Source organism: Leiobunum rupestre, chromosome 2, assembly GCF_980474605.1.
Source record: "Leiobunum rupestre chromosome 2, qqLeiRupe1.1.hap1, whole genome shotgun sequence".
Classification (NCBI taxonomy): domain Eukaryota; kingdom Metazoa; phylum Arthropoda; class Arachnida; order Opiliones; family Sclerosomatidae; genus Leiobunum; species Leiobunum rupestre.
In genome coordinates, this window is record NC_143385.1 from 59,332,332 (window position 1) to 59,348,804 (window position 16,473).

At 35.0% G+C, this 16,473-nt stretch overlaps 1 protein-coding gene across 1 annotated transcript; it reads right to left on the reverse strand.

Annotated features, from left to right (window-relative positions):
* Positions 1-9,522: 9,522 nt before the first annotated feature.
* Positions 9,523-12,221, reverse strand: LOC149958558 (uncharacterized). The gene is made up of 3 exons (XM_090167216.1): positions 12,118-12,221; positions 10,667-10,800; positions 9,523-9,779 (listed from the first exon to the last, which is right to left on the reverse strand). The coding sequence occupies exons 2-3, from the start codon at positions 10,749-10,751 to the stop codon at positions 9,523-9,525; spliced, it is 342 nt and encodes a 113-aa protein (XP_090023342.1). The 5' UTR covers positions 10,752-10,800; positions 12,118-12,221.
* Positions 12,222-16,473: the final 4,252 nt, after the last annotated feature.

Below are 16,473 nucleotides of genomic sequence, written 5' to 3' on the forward strand. Positions count from 1 at the left end.
ATTAATTTTATTTATCTATAATCGTTTGAATTGTTCCAAATGGCCACCTTGGAGAGTGTCACATATTTAAATTACGCGTATACCCAATTCGTCAATATCACCAAGTTAACTGGTGTAAGCAATGTCCTTGTGATAGCCCCAAGGAAAAATATCGCGAGGTTTTAAATTGTGAGATCAGCTTCGACCGATCCACCTGAAAGGACACCTACCATCGAGATGAGCTCTAGCTTGGTGGCTGAAATGTTATGATACAAAAATTGCATTCACTGATTTAACTACACGTCTTTGATTAGATCAGATAAATGCTCTACAAAAGTTTCAGATATTTCTGGAGTTAGAAAATAAGGTACAATTAAATGATCGGAAACTTTTACACTAAACTGTAGTGGGTTGCACCACTGATGAATCTTATGTAAATTTAGTATTCCGTCACGAAATATAACTCGTCATCAGCTAATATAATACTTGATAATTAAGGTCACCGATTTATTATCACTAAATTCCATTTATAATCGTTTTTCCCTACTACGATATTCAGCCTGGTTAAGAGCTTGAGCCTTTGGCAAATGATAAGAGATGCAAACAAAAAAAATCGTGAGACCATAGCGTATAACGTGGCCCGGATAAAACACGTTATAAATAATTAGTAACGATGATAGAACTTAATAACTAATACTTAGATGATAATCTAGAATAAATTTACGGAACGACGAAGACGTCTTAATGATTTTACATCCAAAAAAGAACTGCCTTTATTTTCACAAGGTATAAACGGCTCGCGTACATTTCCACGCGTTGCCCAACCGTTCTCGGAATTCTCCGAAACCCCACGCAGTGGGCCAAAACCATTTCTCGCCTAGAGGGGAGAAAGTGGTCATTGTCCATATCTGAACGGGGTGACCCTAAGGGACGTCGTTACAAGTGTAATCTTCATTTAATCGGTGGCCAACTTGCCTAGCACTAGGATCGTCATCGAAAATAATGAGTGCTGGTGTATTAACATTTTTCCGCTTGAATGTGTTAAGTTTCTCTTAATTATCTGTCAACAGCCTCGTACGTTTGCCGGCTTGGTAGTGGTCTTTGAGCAAACTCTGCCTGCTTAATTCGTCGAGCTAGCGAAGTATTCAAGAATGTTTGTATTTTTAATTTAGGAGATGAACTATGTTGAAACGAGTTTTAGCGTGGCTAAAAATAAAATCATCCCGAAGCTCATTCGTTAACTAAGGCACACAATGGGGACGTTTTCCTTTCTACTTTTAGTGCCGGCAGAGATCAATTCTCAAATAACTAATAACATATGTTTTTTTAGATTTTATTTATAGAAAAAGTTGCAATTAATTTATTCGAAGATAAATATCTTAAATAAATAAACGGAAATATTATTGAATACAATTAGTTTACAAACTAAAATTCCAAAATACCTATTTCTTTCTAATCATTTCAAATTAATTTATATGGCAAATAATCGAGACTGAAATATTTTTCATCAGATATTTCAGGTGTGCGTACCCAGCAAACACAAATCGTCCCTGGGACGTCCCAGCATGGTCCATAGAGCCCAGCTTGGTCCCGTCCAAAATTCGTCCTACGGGACGAATAACTGACGTCCCATTTTACTCCTCGTAGAACCAAATTCGCGACATTCGATATTCAGCCCAATCGACGTCGCATGGATCTCCACTATTCGTCCGAAATGTTTCGTCCATCAATGCTATCTAGAAGTGCGTTTATCAGCAATTAATTTTGAATTTTTTCACCTGTATTTGTATTTGAGATGATAATGATTAATGAACCACAAAATATTAATTTTATTAAGAATATTATTATTTAAATTTACGAGTTTATTTAACGTGAATTAATGGAATTACGTGTTAAATCAAAACTACTTAATTATTTAATTCATTTTATCTGTTCTTAATTTTTATATTTTTTTATATTATTATTTTCTTAATTTTTATTTCCATTATTTTCATTTAATGAATTATTTCTACAATCACAGCCAATTACTGCGAAAAAGCTGATCTAAGTTGGCCGAGCTAAAGTCCTTTTAAAATATCTGGTAGGCTGGTAGCCCAGTTTGTAGTTTCTTTTGTACGACGCCATTACTCGATAGTTTGGAATCAGTCACCATAAAGTCCATAATGCGTTCTACTCAAACGTTAAAGATTATAACATCGTAATCTCTAGTATTGCTGATAATATATCATAAGAGTAAGTATTTTATTAAAAAACTGTTTGATTTTTTTAATGATTTTTAATCACCGTGTCTGTCTGTGGGTCTGTGGGTCTGTCAGGCCTGCGAACGCGTTCGCATTTTCGGGGCAAAGGGTAATCACTGCGTACGCAGTTTCTCGAGACCTCTGCGTTCGCAGTTTCTCGAAGGGTTGGCAAAACCACCGTGTGACGGTGAGCGTTAACGGATTCATTTGCGTTTTGGTTTGGATGGTGTTTTTTCGCTCACCGTCGTGATGATTGGTGTGTTACGTTTTTGTAATGTTTATGCGTAGGTTGTGAGTGTTGAGTTTGTTTTCTGATGGTTGTGCATGTTGAGTCTGTTGTGTTTGTATGGGCGTTTTCTCTCCAACTTCTTCTTAATGACTTTGGGACGGACCGAGTGCTGAGTGTAATGCTACCTCTCAACGTCCAATGGCAGGGTTTCCACCAGTTGTACACGGTATTCGTCTTAGTATCAATTTGCGATCGCATCGGGCGGGATTTGAACCCGAGACAGGCGGACGTTCTACCACAGAACCACTGACACTTGTTACGCTTTAGTGAAAATTAGACCTTCAGCTTTATCGGAAGCTTATTTAATATTACGAAATTTTGGTTTAATTGAAATAGAATTGAAATTGAAATTTTTGCATCGAAGAAATTCTAATTTAGCGTTTCTCTATTGATTAAAAACAAATGCGCCACCCAGGTTTCGAACCCAGGCCATTCGGCTTGGCAGTCGAGCGCTCTACCACAGAACCACCGATAGCTGCTTAGGTTCACTGAAATTAAGACACGCATCGTAAGCATAATAGGTAATAAAGTCTTTTTTTATTAATGAATTTATGAAGGCCTAATCTGGTTTTTTTACGAATGAAATTTTAAAGGTTAAATCTTGTTTTAGCGCAGTCAGCCGAGATAAGAGGGTTAAAGGGTAGACCCTGTGGGTGGTCCACTTTGTTACTTTTTGTTATTTATTTACGGGTATTATTAACGACCTATATATAGTTGTGTTAATTCAAAGTTGATAATTTAACGTTTATTGCTTTAAGAGCTGGCGGTTAGTCAAGTGGCTCTCTGTGCTTTGTTGATGGTAAGGTTTTTGCTTCTTGTAAATATATTTGGATATCTACGATTTCTAACGCAGTCAATGATTTCCTGGGTGTGCGAGTCATTATATGATAATGGAAATTGGACGGCATTGGTCTTTTTCATGCGGTATGTGTCACAACGTCAACTGGAAGTCTACATGTACGAGTGTTGAAATAAAATGAGCGTTAAAGATGCGGCAAGTATTTCGTAAGCGAGAAAAATACAAATACCATCTGTAGATATTTCTTTCATTAAAATTTGCTTAGTATTATATTCAACTGATAAACATGTACTGTAAAAAGGGTTAAATTCAGTTGTGCATTGTTTTAGTAAGTCTAACTCGCTGTTGTAACTACTTAATTTATAATATTCTGAATAAATTGAACTCGATTGTTTCGACTCAATTATTTAAATTAAAATAAAAATTTTATACCGGGCAGGGTTTGAACCGAGAATAAGTTTTTCGTAAATAACTCTGAATTGCGGAGATATCTTTGGGGGTCGTGTCGAGAAATTAATACCACTAGGGACCATTCTTCCGAGGAGAGGTATATTTTGGCTTGCCAACTTGTTTTAATGTGACTTTTACAGAGGTATGAAGAAAATATGTTTGATCAAAGTCTATTCATTTTGGACCTGTACATGTTTCAATTTAACTTTTTAAGTTTATTATTCATTACTCTCACTGAGTGGTTCGCCTAAAGCTTTATTTCATTTTGTTATATTTTGTATATTGAATTTGGAATTCCAAAAGTAAGAGTTGCGTTGAATTCTCCGAATGTTAGGGAAGGTTCGCTGTTTTTAAAGTTCATTTTGGACCTGTACATGTTTCAATTTAACTTTTTAACTTTATTATTCATTACTCTCACTGAAAGGTTCGCCTAAAGCTTTATTTCATTTTGTTATATTTTATATATTGGATTTGGAATTCTAAAAGTAAGATTTGCGTTGAATTCTCCGAATGTTAGGGAAGGTTCGCTGTTTTTAAAGTTCATTTTGGACCTGTACATGTTTCAATTTAACTTTTTAAGTTTATTATTCATTACTCTCACTGAACGGTTCGCCTAAAGCTTTATTTCATTTTGTTATATTTTATATATTGGATTTGGAATTCTAAAAGTAAGATTTGCGTTGAATTCTCCGAATGTTAGGGAAGGTTCGCTGTTTTTAAAGTTCATTTTGGACCTGTACATGTTTCAATTTAACTTTTTAAGTTTATTATTCATTACTCTCACTGAACGGTTCGCCTAAAGCTTTATTTCATACTGTGATATTTTATATAGTTAAATTATAATTCCAAAAGTAAGATTTGGATAGATATTAAAATTAAGCTTCGAGAAACAGTAATTTCTTTAGTACATTTTTCATCCGATAGTCTTAATTTTTTTTAAGGAATAGTATGAAATGGCTTAGTTTTATTTTGCTTCTGATTTGAACATTAATTTTATTGTTTTTTACATTTGTATAAGGAAGGTTATTTTAATAGTTAAGTTCGAAATTTATTTTGTTATATTAAAATTAAATAACTATATAAGTTTTGTAATTTATATGCTAACTGCTAATACTTGCAGAGTTCGTGTTAATACAATCAAATTGTACACTTGTTGCTGGATTTTTTCCATTATCTTGTATTTTAATGTTTTGAATAAAATTGTTATATCAAGTTTGGCTTTTTAAATTATTTGTTCAGAATACGATATCCAATGAACGTCCTAGTTTTATCCCTATTGAACCATGATTGAACCAAATTAAAAGCCTAAAGACATCTCTAGGTTTTATAGAAAGACATCCAGGGGACGACCGCCGTAATCGCCGTTGGACGTCCGAAAACTCGTCCCCGGGACGTACTACGGCTATAGACAAACCGGACATTTGGACGTCCTTTAACGTCCAACCGACGTCAACCCCGGATTTTGGGATGTCCTACAGATAGATCGTTGAAAATATCTGAATCTTATTTATTATTAGGTAGATAACAAATGATTTAAGAAGGCTAGACATACGGACAATCGACGAATACACGTATAGATTAGAGGTCGGGGATGGTTAACTTTTATTCAATAGATAAAGCTCTCAAAATTTTGATCAAGTAATTTATATTTCTGTATTATCCGATTATTTTTTTGATAAATTTGTAAAATTAATCAAAAAACGACGTTTTTTTCTCGATAAAAAGCTCACATTTTACGAATAAGTCATGTTTTTTAATCATTTTCCGAAATATTAACCGGTAAATTTCTTTGTTTACATTTTTTCCCGAAAAAAATCAATTTAAACATGGATAATGATTAACCGTCCCTGACCTCTTGTATAGATTTCTTTTAACAGAAAGGAAAAATATTCCCCAGGTATGGTCGTTACTTTTCAATGGTGCACCGATGGTACAGCAGACCCTGCGATAAATTACCTGGTTTGGAATAAAGGCATCAAAAGAAAGCCTTTCAAAGATGGGCTGTACGTCACTCGCCGTTTTTTTAAATTGCGGTTTTGATTAACAGCAGCATTGTAATCTTTTCCTCTTGATAATAGTTCTTTCTATAAATTTTTTACGCTTATCCAACTTGTTAAAAGTAGAAGTATAACATGTTGCTCGTACGTCACGAGACTTAGCTTTGGCAGAATTATCTTAGCACGCGCGATTTGCACGAGCGTTAGAAAATAGGAAGCTCCTCGTGAATCGAGCGCGCGCTCGTAGTGTTGGAAAAGGTAAATATAGTGACGTAAGAGCTACATTAAAACAAGAAGGCCATGTTACTTTATAGAAAGAACTATTAAAAACATCTTATTTCTCAACCTGGTTGGAAAGCTTTTTTTTAACCTCGTCATTTCTCATTTGTTTCGCATCGTCTGCTTCTTTGCATGCTACGATTTGCATATGTGCGCGGTATAATACCAGACTAAGCAATAGTAATATTTTTAACGGGGGCTTTATGGTCTCGCGGACCCCCTTAAGTTTATTTTTATTGAGGGCCACTGGCCTAGGGGGGTGAAATGGGAGAAACATTTTTAAATGGGGAGGGAAATACGAGAATAACAAGTTGCCAAGCCAAAATATACCTCTCCTCGGAAGAATTGTCCCTAGTGGTATTAATTTCTCGAGATAACCCTTAAAGATATATCTCCGCAATTTAGAGTTATTTGTTAAAAATGTTATCCCAGTTCTATCCCGCCCGGTATAAAATTTTAATTATAATTAAAATAATTGAGTCGAAACGACCAATTTTAATTTATTCAGAATATCATAAGTTAAGTAGTTACAACAGTGAGTTAGACGTACTATAACAATGCACAATTGAATTAAACCCTTTTTACAGTACAAGTTTATCAGTTCAATGAAAGAAATATCTACAGAGGGTATTATAACGACCGTTCGCTTTTTGGTTTATAATTTTAACGGAATCGGGCCGATTTTAATTAAACCGAATTAAACGATAGTTTATCGAAATTTTGTTAAAAGAATATTCCCTAAGGCCGTGCTATAAATTTACGAGAATAATTTCCCATCGCCGTTATATCGAAAATTTATTTGAGTCGGGAATGCCAGAACTGTAATGTTGTGGGCGAGTGATTAGAAAATAAAATGGCAGCCAGAATTATGCGAAATTATCAATGTTTATTTTTATTCAGAACAGTCTATGGAACGTTCTAGATTTAACTTTCATCAATAACCCAACAATATATATCCCTTCTACGTAATTGTACTGGTACTCAAGTGTCTAAGACTAGATTTGTCTTAGTTCATCGTGATTGAAAAATAAACCAAAACACACTTACACTTAAGTAAATATCATAAATTATACTGAGTAATTTTAACTAAATTCAAACTACCTAACTATAAACTGTCTTAATTAACAGCTGAGAGCTGTTCGCTACTAATTACTTCCAATCTACTTAATTAGCCTCACAGGTTGAGTTGATAGTTTCAAGGGTATAATTAGGTTATTCCAATTCAAAAAATTATAACAATCAATTTTATCTTTCAGCTGACTTGAGTTAGTTCACAATTACTTTAACACTTTCAGTCTTAAACACGCACTGTTCATACACTTAAGTCCATTCACTCACGTTCCAAACGCGAAACACAATTTAACTCTTTTCTTGACCGAAGACCGAACATTCTAATTAAAACAGTAAAGTTACCTCATAACGTTTGACCGACACCAGGACCCCGTCCTGTAGTAGTTCGTCTGACAGCCAAGAACTAATTTAAGAATATATCTTCTATATTGACGGCAACGGCCTTATATACTTTATTTTGTGTGTTTTTTGACCCGTCGAGATTTGACTGAAGTTCGAAAATTGAAGAGATTATATTTTTACCCGGTTTGATTGATTGTTCTCCACACGGTGGCGCTATATTATTACTTTGATATAGTTTCCGCGGGAGTTTTGAATAATTATCCTTTTTCTAAGCGTTATTAAAAGGTAACAATGAACTACTTTTTGTGTTTTAACGAAATTTTGTTAAGAATTAAACAAAAATTTAAAACAAAACAAAAAACCCGTACCAAAGAATAAACAAACAAAGTTCAATAAATAATATATACAGATCTTGTATTATTCCGTTTAGTAAAAAAACCCGCCTTATCATAATGGTTCCTTTACTTTAATATTTTCCCCAAGGAGGTCAATGTCTCGGCGGTGAACTATCTGCATTGTTACAATGCGACCCGAGTTCAATTCCTGATCAAGATCAAATTTTACATTAAAATACTAAAATATTTAATTAAATATAAGATTAATATAATTTACAAATATTTAAAATGATGTAGAATAAATTATAGTACCTAACGTTATAACTTTGTAAAGGACATTCGCCAAAACTGTTTTTTAGAAAAACACCGTAAATTCACAAGTGTTGGTGGCTGAGTGGTTAGAGTAAGTCTCTTGCACGAGGTAGACCCGGGTTCGATTCCCGGCCGGCGCCAATGAATCGCAAATTAATACTAAGACGAATACCGTGTGCAATTGGTGGAAACCCTGCCATTGGACGTTGAGAGTTTGTATAACACTCAGCATTCGGTCCGTCCCAAAGTTATTAAGAAAAGGTTGGAGAGAAAACGCCCGTACAAACAACACAGACTCAACATCCACAACCGTCAGCACGCAAACACAACAAACTCAACACCCACAACATTCACAACATGAACTCAACATTCACAATACGAACTCAACATTCATACCTACACATAAACCTTACAATAACGAAATATCCAATCAAACTGAATTAAAACTGTCGCGACGGTGAGCGTTGACGAAAAAAAGACAAACCAAACCCAACCGCAAATCAATCCGTTAACGCGCCAACCCTTCGAGAAACTGCGAACGCAGAAATTTCGATAAACTGCGTACGCAATGATCACCCTTTGCCCCGAAAATGCGAACAGACCCACCCACAGACAGACACGGTGATTGTATAACCCCTCCTCGGAGAGGTAAAATGGGTTACGTTACGTACGCTCACATTTATCGACTTTAAAACGTGAACTTTAACACTAAATTTTGCTCTCGACTAGGGTAGGAAAGCATTGTTTCCGCAACCGCCTTTTGAATGATTTATTTTAAGGTCCATCTAATATTTTTAAGAGCGATTGGCCCCAAGACTCCCGCTATAACGATTATCGTTCCTTGAAGGAACGCCGGATTTTCGGAAATAACTTTTTAATCCCGAAAAAAAATCGTACTTTTCAATAACAAATGGACGGAACAATTTTAGAGCTTAAAGTGGCGGCATAATTCGAACTTAGCCCTTGAGTCGAAACTGTTGGCCACCCCTGCTAAAGATGATATTATTGGATTTTAATTAGATCCATTATACTGGAACAGATTGGAAATATTTTCAATGAAATTCTCTAGCTTGAAAGAAGTGCGAACAGCATCCACCACTTTTCAATATTCCGAATAGGTCAATTAGTAAAAGTTATTTCATTTAAAAACGTGTAGGGCATTGTGTGTATAGATTTTAATTCAAATGAATGTCAAGAGATTACCAAAAATACACCGAAGAAAATAAGTGAACAGTCAAACGAAACAGTAAAACCAAAAAAAAAGGAAAATCTTGTTGCGGATAACAATGGTAGAATAATACTAATTTTACACCGTAAATGATCTAGTAAGATAATAAGTAAGGATGAACAATATCCATCAAAACGGAGATAAGTTGAACAGTTAGTGATACGTGCATTAATTTTCTTCTAATTTATTAGCATTTGGAGTTTAGCTATCCTTGCACGAACAATATTTTTTGTCACCATTGTTTTCAGTAAATGGTACTTTTTTACAGCTAATGCTTTCTTCGGCACATTTCTTTTCACGTTTTCTCGGGATGTAGGAGTTGTCGCACTCACTGTTGTCGTTGCAAGGGCAGACGCATCGAGAATAGAAGTTATCGTACATGCAGAACGGTATGTCACTTGATGCGCATTTGATTGTGGTTGAATTGCATTTCTCAGCTTCAGTCCTTTTAGTACAATCTAAAACCAGGGAAGATAGTTCAAGGTCAGTTTCTGAAACCTTATCTTAAAGAGATAATAACCAGATGTCATGGGCATTTTAGTACACACTATTCTCCCCGATGTATTAAATACATTTTGAATATAAATTTTTGATTTGACAAATTTTCAATCATCTTGTACATAAACTTTATAAACGAACTATACTAACCCAAGATGAATTTGGTCGGAAATAAGCGTTTTCTCAATTTACAAACCTTACCTCAATCACCCTGTCGTGTAATATATCAAACCCAATAAGCAGTAAGTAATGCTTTATTGATCCATCTGTCCATTAATTATGAACAATATTCCAATCACCCTGTACATAAATTTAATAAGCGCACTATAAGAACCTACGTGTAAATTTCATGAAAATATCGACCACCCCGTAAAATAACTCAATCACCCGGTCCTTTATCATAATCCGGGCATCAATTCTTAGCAAAAACATTCTTACAACGCTATACTTATCACCCTATTTATTAGAAACAATATTTCAATCACCCTGATAACCGTATTAAAACAACCTTAGGGGTTTTTACCAAAAACAACACTTTTTCAAAAACTAGTACATTAACAACGATCCTAATCACCATGTCATTCATCCACTGAAAAATAAAGGGAGTGCTGCTAGTAAATCACGTTTTCTATTGATATTTATAAGAATGGTATAGTAACTACTGCTTCCCACTTAAAAATCAATGACTAAAAACGTCACAGGTGTTGTATTTAATAACGGCTAGAGTGTAAAGCGTTTGTATATACAAAATGTGCTATTTTAGGCCTCGTATTTAACAGTGTCCTGAAAATTGAGTGATCCACACCTTCAAAATAATCTCATTTAAAAAAATATTTTTGCTACTTACATATAGTTTTTTCAGAGAATGCTTTGTCCACAGCGACAAAAGTGAGTAACAGGTAATTGAAAGAAATCAACCATATGAGAGCCATCTTGCTGACGGAAAACCAATTCGGAACAACTAGTAGCTTAAATTTAAAGCTGTGTGGAAATAATAAGTTTTTTTTAACTTTCAAACCGAAGACAGAAGATAAAATTCAAAATCCTCAATTTAACAAAATATTAGTATAAAATCCCTCAGTTCCCTAAATCGAAGCAGGCTCTATCCCAGAATAAAGAAAAGAAACTGACGTAAGTTAAGAAACTAGAGCGCGAGGCCGAGACTGTCCACTTTGCTTTCGAATGGCTAAGCGCCTTCTCCAAGCCTTTTAAAAAGCCAATCAGCGGTCATCTTCGCCTCAGTTACAATGTTAAAAGGGTAATCATTTTAGAGTCTACTCTCCCAACCTGCAGGCTCGTGCCCCTCTGGTTTTTTTTTGTTTTTTTTTCATAGACCCCTCGGGTTCCTTTACTTTCATGAATAGAGAATATAAAATAAATTTAAAACGTGAAATTGGTAACCCTAGACAACCAAATTTGCAGTCTTAAAAAGGTTATGTGGTGGTATAAAAAGTTTCTAAGATCGTGCCACCTAAGAGCAAAAAACACAAGGACAACGCAGCAAGCCTTTAAACGCAGTGTTGTGTACAAATTTTACTGGACGGAACTTTTATGCTGAACGTTTTACGGAAAGGGGGAAGACAATTTCCGAATTTTCCAATAAAAAATGTATGCAAGAAAATACACAACTTTTGACGGGTTGCGTTTTCTTTGTGTTGTGTTTGGTGCCATGTGGAATTAGCTTTCTACTCTGCGCGGGCCAATATATTCTCCGATGAGTTACTTTAAGTGCAAATGTTAGCTAAGTGTCTCAAACTACTAGGTTGCGTTTTAGGGTGCAAATTTAAGTTTAGTAGGTGTAATGGGTATGCAGTTACGGATAATGTATTTAGTTGCCAATTGTCTCTGCACTTGCGAATTGTCTATGCAGTTGCGGGATTGTGTTTGCAATAGCGGCTTGTGTATGACGGTGAAAATCGTGTATAGAATCAATCAAACTATCGGCAGATGCCAAAGAATAAAGAAAAATCGTCACCTGTGGAATTTTCATGACACAATTTCAGATAAATTATCGTCATCCGTGCTTATGCTTTTTGTACATATTGTTATTGAATATTACTCTTTAATTTGTAAATTTCATAAAAATTCTAAAACCTAACACGCATTTTTCACCAGTAGAAGATCATACATATTTTCAAATAGAAAAATGTAGTTCTCTTTACCGCGAAGCTTGAAGTTGGTTAAGGTTAAAAGTACTTGGGTTTACTAAAATATGAAGCCATTAAGGCTTATCGTAAACGTTGATAATAGATTCTACGGGTGCTTCATTGGAATAACATTAGAAATTGAATAACTTACCAATTTGGTAATTTTTTTCGGGAACGATGTAATCTGTCGTAGCTGCTGCGATGTCTCGAGCTCGATTCCCAATTTTTTTAACTACCTAGACCGGTCCAAACTTTCTTTCCTATTTAATTGTCAAGATAAAAGTGAGCGTGATAAATTATGGGGCGTTCTGTGCTACATATTTAATCTGTTTAATCGCGTTTGCAGTGAAATGACGCTTCAAGTTATACGTAGTGGAAGAAATTGTTCGCATTATACTGTATTACAAGAGTGTAATTATGATATATGGGAAAGCTTTTGGGTACAAGACAAAATCTTATCACCGGTGGTCGTCGGTCTGTTACTTTTAGTTTCGAGGTGAGGACCATGCATATGCTTGACGCGGAAAACTCGTTAAATGAAATAATTATGAAGAGTAGAAGCACTTTATGGGCGATTTCATTGTTAAAAGTAATTTCAAAGGTGAACGACTTTTAGATTTTGGTCGCGAACAACTCCCGTAAACAGTCGATATGAGAGGTGGCCTAAAATTTGTTTTGGAGTCGGTAGATTTACGAAAGCAGACGATGGTTTCGGCGATTCCATTGGGAGGAAGTAGTTTTTAAAGTTTTTTTCGGAGGTCAGTATTATTAATTCAACAACCAGCTAGGCCAGCTAGGCTAATACCCAAGGCACCACCTTAGGCCCAAGTCATCTAGCGACTTATAATGCCTTTAAACAGGTGGCCGGGTTACCATGCGTAGGAGGGTGGTAGCAAGCCCTTCATGCCACGCGAGCCAGCATCGTCTTTCAAACAAGTGTTACTTCTTTCACACCGATAAGTTCAAAAGGGCGACCCTCTGGAATTTTTACAATTTGGTTAATCACGAGTGAAGAAAAGATAAATATATTCGGTTTTAAAAATAGCTATTTAGAGGGTCAAAGCAAAAACTAAAAATATAGGACTAGAGAAGAAAATAAAATATTTTCAAATAGAAGCCAATCTGAATATAGGCCGGAGTCCAAATTAAGTGTCAACATCATATTTCCTTAAGTCTGTATCTTTGAAAATTTACGCGAATTTAGAGTGGTTTCCAGTGGTTCAAAGCTCAATTTTCCAAATAGATTTAAGTCAATTTAATTTCAAATCGTTAATTTTTAAGTTCAATTCGACATATTCAAAATTCAAGTTGAACCCTCTTTAAACCTAAACGATTCTACGCACCTGTTCTTGTTTCTACTTGCCTATTTATGATTGAGCGATTGCCTTGTCTACAGCAATGAACGTTAGAACCAGACCAACAAGTTGGAAGATATATTGGCGACTGAAAATAAAGACGGGACCATTATCAGCGAAAATTCCAAACCCTGTAAACACGAATAATGAAAGACTAATTTTATAGGATTGACTCACTTAAAATATTTTCTAACTACGCGGGTATATTCAACTGAAATAAGTAGAAAAAGCTAGAGTTAACTTATGGCAAAAAGAAGGCCAACTAACTAATGCTATGGAAAAACTAATTGAAAGTATCTAGGACCTAAGCCTACTCTTACCAACTCGAACCGGAGTGCGAGGACTTGAGTTCGGCAGACTAGACTAGAATGGCGAAAAGGTGAATACCCGACGCTATAGCTTCTCATTTATACAATCCCAGACGGCAGATAAATAACATTAAATACATTCAATTTGCATTCATCACACAGTGACACAACAAAGCCCGTAAACTACTTCCTTGACAAATTTAATACAGATTTAATTTGAAACAATGGAACGAAACAACACGTTGAGAAAATGCAAGCTGGATGTTTTATCAAATGGCGCGCATTTTGGACCCGCAGCAGCCAACTTTACTTCGGTTCCATAAAATAGTTGGCAGAATTAAATGAATAATAATTTCACACGAACGGTCTCAAATTATAAAACATATTCTCCGGAGAACACTACTCGAGAACACTTATTGTATAGACGCCCGTACGATTACAATGAACTTTAATTCTTAAAGAACTCCTTAAAGGATTATTAAACTTTGCGTATAAAACCTTAGCGTTATACATTTAATAAAACGCCCTACTACATGAAATGATATACTTTCAGTAAGTACGGATTTTTGTGTAAAGTTCATTAAACGCGTACATATCACATATGCAAATATCTAAATAAAAATAAGTAATATAATGATTAACTACATATACCATATTTGAAATTCCGTTTTTATCACAATATTCACCATTTAAGGGTGGTTTTCAGTATCGTTTATCATATTCTGATTAGGAACCGATAAAAATTTATGCGTCTGATTAAAAGTCCTGGAGATTTAGCGTTTGACCTACAAAAACTGTAATATATTTATTTGGAATGTCTTCCAAAAAATGTTTCGTATCGATACTTCAAAATCCCAATGAAACCCCTTATTGGAAATTGCTCAAACGTGCTCAAAATATATCAGATGTTCTTAAATGTTAAGGTGACCACTTTAATATTGCGCCCACCATTTTATATTGAGGTTGAGAGCTGAAACTTGAACAATATACTTTACACGTAAAATATATAAAATATTTGGGACCTCGGTCACAGTGGCGGAATCATCGGCAGTTAAAGTAACACCAGGATGTCGATATCCCTTCAGTGTCTGAATGAATAACTTTTAGAATAAGCGAAAAAAATTATCACTGAAACCCTCATTCGGGGTATATGTATGCCATCTTTGAAAATGGCCGTTAGTTTTTTAAGTAAGTGTATCGAAAAAATTAACAATTCTTATTTAGTGGGAAATTAGAATCGCGAAATATGATGCGCAATATTTCGGCAAAGTCACAAATCTTAGATTATGCAAATGGGAAATTTTGAAATTCGTTGATACTTTAAGATTTACTCTGCCCATAGTCTTTCGGAATTTAAAAAAGCACTCGTCTGTAGGGTAAGGGCCCGGTGTAGAGACGTTTTAGCGATTCCTGTTAATCGGCGACGCTGTTGTTGGTCAAAAAATTAACCCGAGGCCACGGACCAATGGGAGAGCTCGAATTTGGATGCAAAAAAGCTATCACTTGGTTATTATCTGCTTCCCGGTCCTTCCGGTTGGGACGGTGAAGGCTTTGCTCTTCTTATTAATAATTTTTCCACTCTATTTTTTATTGGATGTATCATTTTTATTGTTATTTTTTAAAAAGCCGAAAATAAAATAGTCCATTACTATTATAAGCCAACATTTTCTGAACGGATTTCCTCGTTAGAAAATGTACCATATCATTTTGATTTTGGAGAAAAAATTATTTGAAAATTTTGCTGATAACAATTTACATAAATCTAGAAATCAAATAAATCTATAAATAAGTTGAGAAAGGGCAATTTATCACGAACACAAAAATTATGTAATTGTCTAAAAGTAGTTTCTAGCTAATTATCCGATCTCAAAAACTAAAAACCATGGTCCTGTGATTACATCATGAGCTATTTGAAATAAGCTGCTCGTCTTCTACCTAAGCCTATGGCATTTATACAGCCTAGTCAACTTAGAAATTTTAAATTATGATACAAGTGTGTACAATTGACCACCATTTTTAGGGTAATACAACAAAATCGCTCGCCACTACAAGTTTACCTGAGGAATAGTTTCTTCTGAGAAACGGTTTGAATCGGTGTAAATGTTGGTTGAAAGATATAGTAGCTCCGCTGAACCAATTCACCGTGTTATTAGTCATAACAACAGCAAATAATTATCTATAAAAACACTAAAGCTTAGAATATACCCCAATTAGTAATGATAAAGATTATCTATTACAATTTCATCTTACCTGTAATGTTGTAGAGCACCCAGCAGGATTATTTTAGAGTTTCATAAATCATGATCGTTTTGGGCTTTCGCTCTGACAATATTTTGACAAAAAAATTCCGGAAAGCGATGATAAGCTAGAAAATCACATTTCGATAATTTAAAAGAAGCTGACCTATCGTGTTATATTATTTATCTTTATAAAGTAGCGTTTACTTCTCAATTTATTTCTCGAGCTCTACCATAATTATCTGCCATTTTTTGCGAGACTGCCCCAAGCCACTCGCAGAATAAACAGAAGGCTTTCCTGTTATTTAAATGCGATCGATATGTATTTGGCACGAAGTTCTCAATTTTTCAAAACCACACCCCCTTTCTGGTAATGTCGCGAGTTGTTAAAACTTAATGGTCCAGGGCTGGAAGTTAAGCTTTGGTTGGTGAGGCTACAATAGTAAGGGTTTCGAATACTTCTTGAACTTATTTAATGCGTAGTATAAAAGCATTTACTTTTTCGAAAGCGTGGAGAAATTTTTTGAAGCGTCAAAAAATTTTCTTCCGTATTTTTTTATCACGTTGGTAAACTTCTCGGTTCATGGAAAGCTTTTCTATTTTCGGT